This window comes from Centroberyx affinis, unplaced genomic scaffold (assembly GCF_046629955.1).
Source record: "Centroberyx affinis isolate AG114_WGS23_722 - 3 ecotype Tasmania unplaced genomic scaffold, CSIRO-AGI_Caff_v1 ptg001497l_1, whole genome shotgun sequence".
Lineage (NCBI taxonomy): Eukaryota > Metazoa > Chordata > Actinopteri > Beryciformes > Berycidae > Centroberyx > Centroberyx affinis.
The window spans coordinates 120,670-137,513 of NW_027279962.1; the positions used below are offsets into that span (position 1 = coordinate 120,670).

Consider the following 16,844-nt stretch of genomic DNA (forward strand, 5'->3'; position numbering starts at 1 on the left):
CTCTAAAAATACTTCCGTTTGCCTTCGCCTCACATCGCCTCCTCTCTGGTCTCAAGGAGCTATGCAAATACGAGCCCCTCCATTTTTTTTTTCCATCTGCTTTGTTTTCTTTCCACACACCCCCTCGAAACCCCCCCCAATCCCCCTTTTGTTCTGACTACCTCTTCCCCCTCTCTTGAAGAATACATGACAGAGCTTCGCTTTCTCTCTTGTTGTTCCTACTCTCTCCAGGGTAAGGGAAAAATGATAAAAGCTATTTACAAGTGACTGTAGGCAACGGTGGAAAATCCAAGACTTGGGAAAAATTCACGCTTTCTCCCCTGTTTTCTTTGATGGTAGAACCATTTGTGATGCTGTGTGGTGAACTGCGGCGCAGTACAGCGCAGTCCTGAGTGACAATTTAGAGGGGGGACTGAAGCGCTTTTAGGGACTCTGCCTATGGCGGCTTCTGCAGCGTGCGTTTGGCTTTGAAACGGCTGTTCTTGAAATAGGAACCAAGGCGTCAGTCCCACCTTGCACGTGCTGAGCAGGAAACATCTCACCCAGCCTCGCTTTCAACGCGTACAAACCGTTTAGCGCGCTTCTGAAGTGTGTTTAAACACAAAGCAAGCGTCTCGCAGCGCCCGGGACCCGGTGTGATCTGGTATTAATCGCAGGGAGCTTGTTATGAGGCCGTAAAAGGCCGTAAAGATATGATTGCGATTCATAATGCCCAGCATAGATATTCATGTAAGTGCCGTTGGAGACACCGGCTTTCATGACAACCGTAATGAATCTCCTGCATCGCCTCTCACTCTTTCCCCCCTCCCTCCTCTTGTGTTGATCACCCCTTTCTATTCAATGGAGTCTAATTGCACGCTCTTTCTCTCTCTTCTCTCCAGACTCTACTTGCCATGCATTACCCACTGCCCCCCCCCCCCCATCCCTTCCCCCCACACACACCCCCGTAACGAACAATCTCCAACCCGGTCACCCCCATTTCCTCTTTCTCCCTTGATTGATTCTCACCTTTTCCATTCTTGCCGTTCACCTCATTAACAGAGCCCCCGTCTGCTCGTTTCCTCCCTCGCCTCCCACTCCTTCCTCCACACACACCCCCCCCCCCCCGCCTCACTTCCTGTCCTGTCGTCTCTGAAACGACGGCCAGCTCGGATTTGTCGTCCACGGCCAAGGCCCCGGAACGTTCTGTAATTAGATGGGAGCATAATAGAGTGGGTTCCTCATCAGCTGAGGTGGGAGGGGAGGGGAGGAGGGGAGGGCCATCCATCCATCCATCCATCCATCCTTGAGTTTAATCAGCGGCACACAATAGGATATCACCTGCTCCCAGCCGCAGCCGACAGGCAGCGCCGCTGTCACAAGCCATTTGGGGTGAGGCCTCGTCCGGCACAGCGGCTCTTTAAGGCCCGCTATTCCTCCACGGTTGTCTCTGTTAATTCGGTCCCCCTGGGAACGAGGGCTAGGGAACCCATGGAAAATCAAGCTCATTTAGTAGTTTTTATTTATTTATTTACAGCCGCTTATCCAGCATGTTGTTCTTTATTGGTTTTCCCTCTGAAGTCCCTGAGGGACCGTGGCTATCCGTGTGTGTGTGTGTATGAATGTTTGTGTTTATATATGTATGTGTGTCTGGGTGTGTGTGTGTGTGTGTGTGATAGAGAGATTAAGCTGGCCCACAATCAGTCATACCTTATGCTTTGATAGTTAGCTCCAATTTTTAGCACCACACACACACTCATTCACTCACTTGCCACACACACAAACACACAAGTGACAACTGAACCTTGCCTCACTCTTGTCTTGCCTTGTTGGCAGACTGACACACTGCAGAGCCATGGGCTGCGGGCTGCGTAAGCTGAAGCCGGCGTCAGAGGAGAGCAGTCCAGGAAAGATCTACTCCACGCTGAAGAGACCCCAGGTGGAGACCAAGGTGGGCGTGGCCTACACCTACCGCTACCTGGACTTCCTGATCGGCAAAGATGGTAAGACGTGGATTTCTGCCAACTTGCTTAAAGCGGCCGTTGAATAATCCATGACCTTTATCCAGCTCTATCAGAGAGCAGAGAGGAATGGCAACAAGATCGATAGATGTTATCTCCTCGTACAAGTCTCCGCCAGCCGAACCCTTTGAGTTTACACAAATAATAAAGTCACATTTTAACAATAGAGACAAGAAATATAGCTAATTAGAGCACAGATCCAACAGAAATGTCTAGTGAAGAGGTAATAAATCACCATGCAAAACAGTGGAATAATAATACTGCTTTGTCGCTTGTTTTGTTGTCTTGAGAACGAGCCTTTATGGCCTTCGTAGCTGAAATGTCTTGCGACGCTGCTTGTTTACCCGTAGCACCGTCCTCCATCATTGAGCAGTTGAAAATGCCAGTAGGTGAGCGGGGTGGGTGAGGGGGTTAGGGGGTTTGGGAGAGTCTTGAGATTCCAATGAGCAGGGAGTTTTTAATCTGATACAGGCCAGAAAGTGGAGTATTGGAAGCCAGAAATCTCTGCACGGTAATCTTTGCATCATTGGCATTGATCAGTAACCCCATCAACCTCCCTCACAGATACATTATGGTCTTTTTGTGCCATGGGGCTGTAAAAATCTGACTTATTTACCCTTTAACATGCATAGTTGAAGTCGTATGAATGGCTCAAAGCGCTTGGCATTTCGCTGCATCATACCTCTGCATGCCTCCAGGCAGCAGTAAAAAGCGCCTGGACGGTTTTTCAAGGTGCTGATCTGCGCTGAAATCTACCACACTGAGCTGTGCATTGCATTTTACTGAGTAATGCTCCCTCCAGTGTGATTAATCTGTGTTCTCCCCTTCTGAAAATGCCATACAACCTGCATTTCCAACCATACAACTCCACAAAGAGAAAGAACTCAGATGCAGGAGGAAAAATCTATCACACATATATGGAATAATAATTCAGGCTATAAATTTCATTATGATTTTGTCATTATGATGTAGTGTTAATTATCGCTTTGCTCCCTGAATAGCAGCAGCTATTGTAATTTCTATTCTAACAATTAGTCAGTCATGCTATCACATTGTACTAATGATATAGAATTTTCCACTCCCACCCGTGCCAAACATCCTGCTGGCGTCCATCAATTATGTATGGCAGCAACTCCAACTCACTAGCAGGGGTTGCAAACAAACTAAAGCGGGCAGGGTGGCCCGCTGGTTAGAGAGACTGTCTTGTTGCCTCTCAAGGTCACAGGTTTGACCCTCACCAAACCGATGTGTCCAGGTTTCCTTTAGTGAGACTCTGACCTGGCCGGCCCCCGCGCTCTGCCCGCCCCGCTGAGCTGTAAACAAGTTTTTAATTACACAAACTTCACTGAACATCAAACAGAATCGAACTCTTAAACCTCCTCCGACGGCTCACTGAACCACGCATGCAAATATGGAAATGAATCAGTTTCCTTTACAAAGATAGCATCCCTCTCTAGCACGCGTGCACGCACACACACGCACACGCACACACACACACACACACACACACACACACACACACACACATACACAAAAGAGCGGTAGGGGCCCTTCCTCTCCTTCCTCCCCTCACTCTGAGGTGTTTATGAGATGGGAGGTGGGTGTTGCTTCCTGAGATGCCGAGGCCTAAACTCATGGCTCAGGGGTTTGTGTGTGAGTGTGTGTGCATGTGTGTGTGGGTGTGTAAACATGTTGTTGTGCGTGCTTATGTGTGTGTGTTCTTGCATTTCTACACTTATGAGGACCAAATGTCGTCACAAGCACAGACACTTTGCTGCTTCTCACTTCTTTAAGGTGCTATAATTTTGGTTGGTGTTAGGTTAGGTTAAAGGTTAACCGCTGCTACCAACTTGACAACTTTGTTTCTAGAATTTGGCAACTTTTCAGAACCCCCGGCAATTTTATCTCCCTTTACTTCTCAAAAGCAATGAGTTTAGCTGCTTTTGGGACCATGGGCATTAACAATGTTAATATGTTGATTCCCAAAATATTTGGCACAAATCAGTATGGCTGATGCCGATGCACGTACATTTGTGCTATTTGCTTGTCTCATCCAAAGCGGTCTGATGATCACAGCCCTTCGAATTAACGTGTGACATCATCTGGCGATTTCTAGTGACTTTCTGAGCAGCCAATAGATACTTTCCTTTGAAGAGAGTTGGCAACACTGGGGTTAAAGTTACGGTTAGTTTAGGGTTGGGGCTTGGGTTTCGGGTTAAGGTTAGATATGTAGTGGAGACAGTTAAGGTTAAGGTTAGGAGTTATGAATGAATGTTGTCAGTGAAGGTCCTCACAAGTATAGTAATACAAACAGGTGTGTATGTTTGAGCACACACACGTATGTCTGCTTGTGTGTGTACGTGTGTGTGTGTGTGTGTGTGTGTGCGCTAGGCCGGGGAGGAGTCAAGGCGCTATATATAGCTATCACTCTGTTATTTCTGCCCGAGACAGTTATCGCTGAAATGATGGAGGGAGGGGAGGGAAGAGGGGGGGGGGGAGGGGATGGGGGGGGTGTCGGGGGAGGAGCAGGGGGAGGGAAGGTACGGGAAGCCGGGAGATGTAGTGAGCGGCGCGTTTGCCCTGACAGTTGATTAGTCTCCATTAGTTTGTCAGGCTGACTGGGCTGGATGGATGAGGGAGCTGGAGCGCGTGGGCGTCTGAGGGCGAGGCGGGCTTTCCCCCCCGAACGCCGCTCCACGCCCGGCTGGCTGGGGTTGGAGGGGGGGTGGAGGTGGTGGGGGTGGGGGGGGGTCGGGTCTCCCTTTGTCGAACCGTCTGCGTCTCTTTGGCTCCCAACCGTATCTTCTTTCACGTACTCTCTGGAAATGGCGGGGGTTGGTACTTACAGTAATCAGTTTCCTCTCGCTCCATCTCTCTGTCACTGTCACTGCGTCTGTGTCTCTGTTGCTCTCTCTCTCTGTCTCTCTCTCTCTTTCTCTCTGCTGCTCTTTTTTGTTCCCCTTCCATGTCTCTCTCTCTCTCTCTCTTATTCTCTGTGTGTGCGCGCGTGAGTCTGTCTGTGTCCCATAGGAGCATATTAAGGTTGAGAAATCAGAGTGTGTAAGTGTAGCCCCAGTGGCTGAATCTTTTCACCGCATCAGCAGATTTTTCGGGATTAAGAGTTAGTGTGTTACTCATGGCTGTAATTACTTTGCACCGGGTATGTAAGTGTAGGTAATGACTCATGTGTCCTGGCCTTTTCTGCAAGTAGCCTGTAATACATCAAAGACGCAACCAAAGATTATTTGAAGATAGTGTCCATTAGAATGGTAGATCTCGCACAACAATCAGTGGGCAGTTTTTATTTGACTGTGATGTCAACAATAATTCATAATTGACACCAAATATGTAGTGACTCACCGAGACAAAAAGGTTTGACTCGTGTTCATTTGAGCTGGCTAGTTAGTAAGCAACATCAGATATTGTCAAACCGTCATGTGAAAAACAGGAGGAGGTGTTTTTTGCTAACTTAAAGACACTCTATTTGAGATACACTATCAGTAGCTGACCAAGAAACTGAATATTACACAAGGAGAGCAAAACCAAACAAGCTTATCACAAGAAAGATAATGGATTGAATCTCTGACCCTCCAACTGACTCTCATCCTGTTTTGGATGAGAAAGAATCATGTTCTGCATTAAGATATTTAAGTGGAGACGAAAGTAAGCGTGTCTTTTTCCCTTTTCCCCTCACCTCTCTCTCTTCTGGGAAAATGCCCCGCTGTTCTTCACTTCACCTCACTATCACGACTGCACTGTGAATAATGTTTTGTAATAATTCCTTGCTACAGCGTTAGATCATAGCTCCCCGCGACAGCCGCCACAATGGCCCCGGAGGCTACAAACCAGCCACCCAACGTGCAAAAATAACACCTTTCTCTGCAAAAAAGTGATGAAAGGAGGAGTAATCAGTCGAAAGCTCTAGGTAATAAACCTCCACTGCACTGCAAAGTATCAACGCGAGCTCACCGGTGAGCCGTTGCCTGATATTGCTATATCATTTTAGAGCGTGCATTCAGCCTCATGGTCACTCCACTACCATTCATTTACCTCTGAAAGTGCCATTGTAAAACAAAGCGCAGTCTGTTTGATATTGAGAGCGTGACCCCATAGAAAACTGAGAAAGCAACCACTGTTGCCGTGGCAGACGGTGTGGAAAGAAGCCATTTCATTGTAAAAAGCGGCAAAAGGGGACTTGGGGATGTGCAACACGTATCTTATTTCCCAAAATGCGATTCGAAATGTTAGAAACGTCAGAAGGAATGTGAAAAATTGAAAACATGCTCAATATGTTGAGTCTTCTCAGCAGACAGGCAGCAAATACTGCAACAGAGATGTTGTCCTTGACATCAAAGCCGGTGAGCAGACATGAGTGTACGCTCACACACACACACACACACACACACACACACACTACAAGCACACACAGGGGCCTCAGACACACTGTTTGATATCATCTTGGGAACCAGAAACATCATTTATATGCAAAAACCCCCAGAGCCTGAAGTCCCCTTGTTAATATGAGCTTTAGCAGGTGAGCGACACGCAGGAGCAGCCTTCCCCCCGCCGCCGCGCTCAGACAGAGAGGCGAGCGGCAGGAGAGGTCAGCGGGAACGCCGCGCGCCGGAGTGGCTTTCCGAGGGGAGATTAGTCCTCGGATCGCGGGGGGAGCTGGGATTTATCCCCCGGCTCCTCAGCCTGAGAGGTGGAATTGAATCGCGCTTATTGAAGGGGGGAATGACATTGAAGACTGGATTCACGGTCATCTGGTTTTTACATTATATTTCCATTATACCCTCGCTGGCCAGGGCGTGGCTGCACGGCTCACATCAAAAACCCCCTCTTGATTTTCAAAACATGATTGCAAATTAGATGCGTGCTGTGTGGGAATTGCTGTGCTGATGGTGTGAAAAATCAAAATGGAAATTTGGTGAGTTTGGTGTATACTCGATCTCTCTCGACAGAATCTCCATTCGAAATTAAGCTGTCGAATCGTGACTGGGTGAGGACGGGGTTCAACAGCAACATGCCCTGGCTCTGCTCTGGTAAACACGGCTCGTAGGAAAACATTAAAGGAACCAACTCTTCCCGAAACCAGTGGGAAAGCATGTGAAAACATCACGTTTCGCTAATAAATACCTTAAACAGAGACGTTGCACTGCACTGGTTTAAGCATTGAAACTGAATGCAAACTGGAAAGTTATCTAATTGCCCCTCGGGGGATGAATTAAGTTGTGACAGGAGTTGATTGAAAATGTCAGCTGTAAATGAAAAAACTATGTTGTATCTTCTTTCTGTTGTTGTGTGCCAGACTGAAAAAGAAGCAACACACCAGAAACAGAAAGGGGGGGGGGTTCATTTCCACAACTTCCAAAGCAAAAATGTACTGTATGCCTATCTGGCCCAGAGCTTCACCTGTTAGAAGGCGTTGCTCTCGAACTGAGTTTGATACTCAGCTGATACTCTTCTGAAACAGGCCTGTCATTGTCAGTTGAGCCTTGCTGGTTGAAGCCTTCAGTATGATTACCAGCAAATTGTGGAATCTTTCAAAAAAATGTGCGTGAAATATGCATCAGCTGCTGTCCAAAACCAACAGTACAAATTCAGACTCATGTCACCGCCTCTTGTTTCTGCCTCGATCCATAGTTAGCGGCATACTAAATGGGCCCTACCCGCATTGTTTTGAAGCAGTCGAGCAGCAAAATGCCAAGCCATTGTTTGCTGAGACAAAGATGTCAGAGCAGCGTTTTAACAGTCTGACAGAGCCGCAGCTCAGCAGGTTCCATTCGTTAGGCTTCAAACGAATGCAACTGCTGACAAAGTTTTCAGCAACAGGAAACGCAGATTTCTGCTCAGTTCCTTCCTCTTTCTCCTCCCTCCCTCCCTCCCTCCCTCTCTCTCCCTCCTTCTCTCTCTCTCGCTCAGCACTATGTTCGAGATTAGCTTTCCTTGTAATGCTTCGTATTCTGCGCAGACTATTTCCTGTGTCTGAGGGCTTTTGTTATTGCAGTTAACTAAACTCCAGCGTTCTGGCAAACACTGTTCCCTCCCCTTTGCCGCTGAGACAAAAATATTCTCCTCATGATTCGGTTCTGGTGGTTCAGGTCTGTGTGATGATGCAGGTCTCTCAGTAGGACGTCGGCTCTTTTTGGGTTGCGATAGGAGGCCGGAAATATTAAAAGCCGGGTGCTGAAGGAGGGTCAGAGGGCCGGGGAGTAACACAAATACAAAAAAGCAAGCATCGTTGTAAGAGTTAATAGCATATTTTACTTAAAATCATTTAAAGCATGGCAACTGTTCAAGGGGATCTTAGATTTTGAGTAATCTGAGATGCAAGAGATTTTTGAGATTCCAGTCATGGCAACGCTTTAAAAACGACCTTGTTATCGACTGTCCTAATGCTTTAGTAAAATAGCATATTCAAAGAGTCTGCGTCTGAGATAGTTCTGCATGTGGGTGGGAACCTGTGTGCGTCATTAGATGAGTATGTGAGTATGAGTGTCTTGAAGAGAGAGGAAATGAGGGGAGAGAGATAGAGGTGAAGACGGGGAGAGAGAATGTGTGAGATATATATATACTCTGTGTGTGTGTGTGTGTGTGTGCTTACGTGCTTGTGTGACATGTTTTCTCTGAGTGTGTGTGTGTGTGTCCATGTTGGCTCGTCTTGTGTGTAGCTGCTGAGGTGCGTTTGTACTGTACACCCTCTTGCGCTTTATCCAGCCTCCTTATTGCCTCTTCTACCTCGGCCTCCGCTGTTTCCCTGCCAGCCTGCCAGACAATCCGCCTGGACGCCCCCTCAAAGCTTTATTGGCTCTTATTGCCCTCTCACTCAGATCCAATATGCCAGTATTGATTGTGTTGAAATGCAATCTGGGCCTCCGCGGCAGAGGAGCAAACAATCTAAATTTAACAAAACACCTCCGCCAGCCTTCGGCCCGGCCTTGATAGCGCCTCCCAAAGAGGAACAAATGTATTTATGTGTGTGAGAGAGAAAAAAGAGGATCTTTGGTGTTGTTGTGGCTATTGTTAGAGACTTTTCAAAGAAGCCTGTCGGGTCGAACGGGCAGAATGTACAGGAAGTGATCTAACCCTTGACCTCACTTCCTGACAACTGGGTGGTTTGCGTCGTCAAAGCAGTGGATGTTTTTGAGTTCAGCTGGAGCTAACTGAGACAGTCGGTTAGCAGACAAACCTCTGCTTTTGACTGACACACATCCAGCGAGAATATAATAATATAAAATTCATTTCTACATAGATGTGCTCACGCAGATATTGTTGCTGTCGAGTGAAAACCCTGTATCTCCAAAATAAATGTAAGAAAAAGTAAGAAAACTATAAGAAAAACAGTCTTACTTTTATCTTGATGACGATGCATTTTTGACATTATCCAGTGACATTACCCTGAAAGGGTTTCATAAGCTCAAGAGGTTGCAGAATTTTGTCAACACATAGAGAAGCATGTAATCCTTCAACTGAAATGAAAACATGGAAATCACAATGTGCAAAATGTCATTACAAACCACATTCTCAGCACTCTGTGTTTCACTCTGCTAGAGACTTTCATCCATACAGTACAGGCTTCTTCTTAAATAGCAGCATTTCCATTTGCTTTCTTTAGAGGTTTAAAAAAAAAAAAAGAAAAAGACTGTGAACTGATTTTTCAGTTTGATAATGAAATTCTCTGTCATTCCTCTGTTCAAAGATTAGGTTATAAATGGCTCCTCCTTTAAAGTGCTGCCTCGTTTTTTCAAATCACTTTACGCACGGGAAAGCAAAGGCTACATTCTTTAATACGATGCAAAACATTTCTTTCAAAATGCCATAAATTCATTTTTAGGGAACAAATTGCTCCCTGAAAGTCATGATTCTGTCTAAGCGAGGATCTCAAGATGACTCATAACAATAATAGTAACCCATAGTTTCTTCATAGGTTTGTTTTTCATCGTTGCCATCAATCATTTTTCAAACGGTGGTTATCTCAACGTGGAATGAAACTCGTCAAATCCCCCAAAATATTAGACATTGCCAAAGAAAACAAAGATTAGCATAGACGGGGGGGTTTAGTGCACACACAGGAGCTTTTCCACAACTTGTTAGAGCAGGGTTTTAACAAATCATCAAACGCAAATGTCAGTTAACGGCCATACTTTTGGTCTAGTCATCCCCAAATACAGGGAATAAAGGAAAATGCAGAAAACTCGATCAATAAATGGCTCCTGCATTGATCAGAGAGTGCAGCAGTCCCTTCCTCTTCGCCTACTGCTTTGCCTCTAACACCTCGGCTAAGTAAATCGCTGTGTGTGTTGGATCTCACACATTACGGCTCATGAAATAGCCATTTAGAGATACATATCCAACAGTCCTTGTGCAGGCAGTCATGGTTCTCTCTCCTTGTGCCAGAGCCATTCCCCTTCCCATCAGCCCGTTCCAACCGAGACTTCCAGGCCTTCTGAAGTTGTTTCAGCCCCTCCCAGCGGGCGTGTTACGGGATGGAAGTCAGACATTTTTCAAAAGCATATTTGAAGTTTCCTCTCATTAGATTGACTTGGCGAAGGCAGCGTGCCTCTTTCTCTTGCACCACCCCCCTGCTAGACCCTCTTTACTGAGAAATCGGCGCTCCAGTAAGGCCTAGAGGACTCGCAGCATCAATAAGTGAATAAAGCAGCTGTTTTATTTAACTGTATTTGACAAATGGGGTGAGAAACTGGTGTGGAAAATGTTTGTTTAGCAGAGTTGAATTGACTCTTTCTAGGACTGGCTCATAACTGCGCTCCGCTGATGAAAGCGGTATCTCTAAATAGCACTGTGAGTCATGTTTGAACTTGAAACCATACATACAGCGCTGTCGCAGAGCCAGACCCTTTTTTCTTCGCTTCCTTTTAGCGAGCGTGGACTAAAGCCATTTAATGTAATGGGAATAAAGACGCATTGAAATCGCTTGTGTTTCTTCAACCCATCACAGAAAAGGGTGGCATTCAAAACTAGGGTGCTAATTGGCGTCATTATGTGTACATTATGTGTGCATTATGTGTACGTTAGCTGGCATTTGATTGTCTAATCACCTGTACGCCCATTTTTGGACGCAGAGAGCGATTTGCCGACATGGGATGAAGCTGTGGATGTGGCAAAAGGACGGGGGGAAACAAATCACAGTTTATCCAGCTCTGAAGTGGAAGCATAATTCTCCATTTTCCTGTGACAAAGACGGAGAGGATCCTGATTCGGCAGAAGAGAACCTAACTCAGAGTACATTACAGTTCCACCTGTTCTTCTATAAATGTTCACTCATTCACCTGCGCTGCGTTTTGCCTTGTTTCCCCATTCTTCAAAAACACTATCTGTGGACTTAAATAATGCAGACCTTCACTTGTTAAGCTATGGAAATGAGAAGCAGCTATTTGTATCCGATAAGTCTATGCATCTCTTGGTGGTCTATTGTTATAATCGGAGACAAAAGGCAGAGACAGGTGTCGCGCAGGCACAGTAGGCAGTTAATTATGAAATAGATATCACACACACACACACAAACGCACGCACAGACACGTACGCACACACACTCGTTCCGTCATAATTACACATCTATCTCGTGTTTCACTCGGGTGTCTGGCTCTTTGGCGGCGGCATTGTTTCCGAGGATTCAGATGACAGTGGTGGGATGCAGGTTTGTATGAGGATGGGCCACCTGTTGCTCAGTGGGGTCCCCATCTGGTGGGAGAGTGAGGTGTTGAGAGCGGGGGCCGTCCATAATTTGACTTAATTACTTTTGAAGAGACCGGGTGATGGATTAGCGCTGCGTTTCATTTAGCATACGCTTCCTCTCCGTGTCCCCACGACCCCGCGCTGCAGCCCAGGGAAACTCTCAATTGTCTAAAATCATCCGTCCATATCCATATGCCTCTACCTCTAAGTCTGAATTTGGGTCAGACTAATATATCGGTTTGCCAATATATCGGCCGATATTGACCTTTTATCAAATATTGGATATCATGTCATCCATTATTGATAAAATGGAAGTTCCTCTGTCTGTAAACAGTCTACACCTGCAATGAAGTATCATTTTCGCATTTTATTTATTTAATTTTTCCAAAATGTTTTTTTATACATTAATTCTTCATTTAAATGCCTAATGTATCCCAAAGTTCCCGCTACCATTGAATAGGTGCAGTTTGTCACTCTGCCTTGAAGTCAAGTCAGTCTTTATTTATGTTGCACATTTCAGGCACAAGCAGCTCAATGTGCTTCACAGAAAAGTAATTAAAAATAATAGTAATAAGAGAAAGTAATAAGGTAGCTGCTAAAGAGCTGCTAACAGAAATTAGTCAGTGGAGAGTTTTAGTGTCCCATGATGGTCTAAATGCTGTTTCAGAGGCCTGACAAGAATACAGTTTGGGGGAAAACATTGAATACTTGAATTTTTTGGAATATTTTGGTTCAATCTATACATGCTGAATATCGGGACAAATAGGTATCGGTAGCTTTAATCAAAAAACATTGGCATCGGCCTTCAAAAACCCATATTGGTCGAACCCTAGTCCAAATGCTGATACACAAAGAAGTGAAGTGAAGAGAATAAAGCTGAATTTAGTCTTCTGACGGGGTTAGAGACTCTAGATACCAACATCACACCCTCTCTCTCTCTCTCTCTCTCTCTCTCTCTCTCTCTGTCTCTTTACTGCTCTGCCCCAAACAGGTCGCTGGAGCCCCGCTATGGTTTCACAGTCAAGAGCAATTTGTGAGCCTGAAACCATGCAACGCTTAGCTGATATTTTTAAACCGACTCCTCATCTTCTAAGTGTGGAAGAGACAGTCTGTTTTGAGGATGAGTCTTTAAATGGAAAACACGTTGCCACAGAGGTTTAGTGTCAGACTGAGGGGTAGAACACTGTTTGCACTGCGTTTCTTTCTGCGACTAGCAGTGTTAGAAATTCACTTATTTTCAGAGGGCAGTTTTCGTCTGCTCGTTCTGATTTTTAGGGGGATTATGGTCCTTTTCGTGGGCAATTTTATTAATCTATGATAGAAGACATTTGCATTGCATAGTGGCAAATAAACACTCAATTTGTACCACTAAGATTTGTTTTAACTTCTTTCCCACTACTGAAAACTGGCAGCAGGCCTTACAGAAGAGGAAGGTGCTGTTTTCCCCTCTCTTTCACCAACAAGTCCGTCTTCCTCCCCTCGATTACTGAGATTTTTATAATATTGCTTGACTTAATTTTGTTGACGCAGTGTTTCATGTGGGTTCTACATTTCTTTTCTAGTGCTGGCTACGCGGTGCCACATTTTCTACTGCTTCAGGCTGCGTGCTCAGGTGTTTTCTGATAAAAAAAAATAAAAACGCTCCATTTTTCTCACACACACAGAATGCACTGGAAAGAATCTCCCAGTTGTACGAATCACCTACAGTGGCCCATGAGGGACAGTAGTCACATTTATGTGAATATATGACAGGGTGAACAGGGTGAAATGCAAAATTTTACCCCATCATTTTTAATTTCACGGGCATTTTATTAACTTCCAAGGGCGTTTTTGCCTCAAGCCCCCCCGTTAATTTCTGACCCTGGCAACAAGGGCTCTTTTATTGACGTTTTTTTTATTTTACTGCCTGTACACTTCACAATACAGTATTGTCAATACAAAGGATCTGATGTAGCTAACCCTTGTACTACCAAACTACAGTGAGTATATGTGTATAGTAACCTGCCTAGGAAGTTAGAGGAAAGAGGGGGGGGTGATAGCATGAATCAGGACCACAACATAAACTGTGATGTCCCGAAGTCTCCCTCCACACCCTCCATCAGACCTCCGCTCCTCTGCGCTGACACTGAGCTCAGCTTCTCTCAGCCTGGATCTTTGTACAACCTTTCTGCTGGCTGAGTATTTGAAGTGACGCGCTGGTTTCTCCTCCCATCAGGACTCTGGTAGTAATTAAAGAAGCAAGCATGGCCCCCACATGAGACATTTCAACCAGTGAACTGGAGGAATGTCAAGGGCCTGGGGCTTGGTGTAACAGTGTGTGTAACAGTGTGTGTGTGTGTGAGCGTATGAGTTTGTGTGTGTCCAAGTGCTTATTCCTTCTTTTTTTCTACTCCCTCTCTCTCTAAATTAACCACACACACAGAGAAAACACAGAAAACACTATGTACATATAAATCCTTGCATGCATGCATTCCCCTTTAACACGCACCAACACACTCACACACCTGCTGCGTAACAGTCTAAGCACGCAATAAAAGTTCTATAAATATTAATGTCTTGATTCATAAAACAATCATAAACCATATTAGGCAGCGTTTGCAGCAGGCGCGGCGTAAAAAAAAAAACTCAGGGGACGACACGTTGCCTTTTTCTTTCCCGACACTGAATTCCATTGTTTGCCTTAAAGGTGACAACAACACCGGTTGCTCGAGCGGTGGCGGCTGTCTTCAGAGTACAGAGCAAATTATGCGTCACAATCAACAGCACAAAGCATCTAATGGCAGGCCCACGGTGCCACCAAAACATCCCAGGCCTGTCAGAGAGCTTAATCATCACACAACCCCGTATTTTAAAATTCAAATTCGCACTCTTTTGCAATGCTAATGGCAGAAAACCCCCCAATCAAGCCGAACGCGTCTCGGCAGAAAATGTTTCAAACGTGATTTTCGACAGCAGGCTAATGTCAGAGTGTCCTGTGTGGGGAAAAAAAAAAAAGCCCGCAACCTGTAGTTAGCAGAGAACAGGAAGTGAAAGTGGTGTGCGGCGGCGGCTGAGTGGCGCGCTGTTGAAAACGCAGCAGCGGAGCCGCCGTGGGCTTTGATCAACAACCCGCTCATTTACCATTGCTTGTCTCTCAAGGGCCGTCTCCAGGCAACTGGGGGCTGTCAGCGGAGGAGGCGGCGTCGCGCGGACAAAACGCACTCTGGAGGGCTGCTGTCAGCCTGAAGACTGGTGATGGAGGCAGATTTTAATTCCTGAGAGAGAGAGACAGAGAGAGAGAGAGACAGAGAGAGACAGACAGAGACAGAGGGAGAGAGAAAGAGCATGAAACAGAGAGCAAGATAGAGACCTTTTTCTCTCTATTTATAAACCTTTTTACTGGCAGAACAAATTACAGGTAGTTTTCCCCCCATCAAGACATCCGGCGCCTTTTCATTTAGCCGTGCGCCTGCAAAATACAGTGTTCCAGTCATTTAGCCAGGAGAACAGCAGATGAACTTGGCATGCTTTTCTCCTCATCTTCGCGGTAAAAGCCTCCGCCGGGGGCTTTGGACGCAGATTGAGAGATGCATATGTATTTGGGAATTTACCCAGGCAGCCCTAAATGTTCCGTCTAGACAAAGAAAAAAGCAATTGCATTAGCATTTAGCCGGTCGTCCAATCTATTTGTTTTTACCTTTATTTACCCAGGGAAGCTTTTGCCGGGCATGCACGCTCTTATGCAGCATCGCCCTTCACACTCGTTCAGTTACGGACATTCGGGCCGGGGAGCTGCCCAGTAAACCTCAGTCTTCTAATGGCTGCGACTCAGCAGCTTCACCGCAGCAGTCGGCCGTTAAGTACCTTGCTCAAGGGCATCTTTACAGCAGTTGTTGAAGGAGCAAAGAGCGTGTCTCATCCACTTCCCATGTCCAGATTTTTCTCGCCCCTCTGGTCACAAGTTTGCTTTTCGAATGTTTGCCTCCAGGCAGATGCTCCACCAATTTCCAACCACCGTTTTCTTCCCGGTTTTTTCCTCTCCACACCCATCCTTTGGCGGTATCTCAGTGGCATCTTTTCCTAAGGCAGTAATATGAAAGGTGTGAGCTGTTATAACATCGAAAACAGTAGTGGCAAGGATGTAATGGAAGGTAAACATTCTTTGCTGCAATCTACCCGCTTTTAACATTTGTGAAATACAATATAAATGATAGGAATTCATGTTATACTGTAAATGAATGGACTTCATTCCAAAAAGCTATATATCCACTTCAGATTCATATACAGATAATTCCATTCTCAAAATCCTAACTGTTTTGAAGGCAAAGGTTAATAACAACTTTAATTTTCATGCCGGCATCAATTTTGTAAGAGTAGGTGTCCAATTTTTCTAATGGCAGACTTTTCATTCTGGGAAAGCACGTCATATCAGTCTGATGTGCGATACAAAAATCAGCACTGTTCCGAAAATATCATTTATATTTGTTTGTTTGCACTGGCGGCTGTTTTCCGTATGATGTTCACAGACTCGGGTTCATGGTTTACCTAACCTGTTTTATTAAACACTACATGGCTGTGTGATTCGACCCCCTGGCAGCAGCTCAGTGTTGAATTATTAGTCAGTGTCATCCTGGCCTTTCGCTGCATCTGGGAAGTGAGCAGGAGCAGACTGTCCTCCTCTATATGCAGGTGTGATCCCATCGGTCTGAGTGTTACTGTGAGAATGAGAGGCGGTAGAGCGCAGGAGGTGTGAAGGCAGACAGACAGAAAGTGTGTGTGCGTGTGTGTGTGTGTGTAACTCCTGTGCTCCTCCTGTAATTTCATTCGAATGGTTGCAGTCATATGTGTTTTGTTTGTGCCATATGGCTCTGATCGCATCTCTTTACTTTAGTATAGAATATAGAAGCAAGTGGGTGGATATGTGTGCAAAAGAGTGAAAGAAGAAGAGTGAGTGAGCATGTAAATGAATGAGCAAGTAAGTGAATGAGTGAGTGGATAAATGTGTGCATACTTGTGCATAACTTTATGTGAATGATAGCAGTTGTGTGTGTGTGTGTGCGCGCATGTGCATATGGCACTGCTAGCATCTCTATGAGTGTGTTAACATGCATACTAATAACCCGGTAACTGGGAATAATCATCTTATGGCAATAGTTCTATTGCTGC

The 16,844-nt window shown here is 45.5% G+C and overlaps 1 protein-coding gene across 1 annotated transcript in view; it reads left to right on the top strand.

The window, feature by feature from the left end:
• The window catches only part of LOC139650502 (raftlin), an 82,494-nt gene that overhangs the window by 6,836 nt on the left and 58,814 nt on the right, over positions 1–16,844 (top strand). The window contains exon 2 of the mRNA XM_071527193.1: positions 1,816–1,982. Within this exon, the coding sequence (XP_071383294.1) occupies positions 1,835–1,982 (148 nt within the window). The 5' untranslated portion in view covers positions 1,816–1,834. The remainder of the gene's footprint in view (positions 1–1,815; positions 1,983–16,844) is intronic.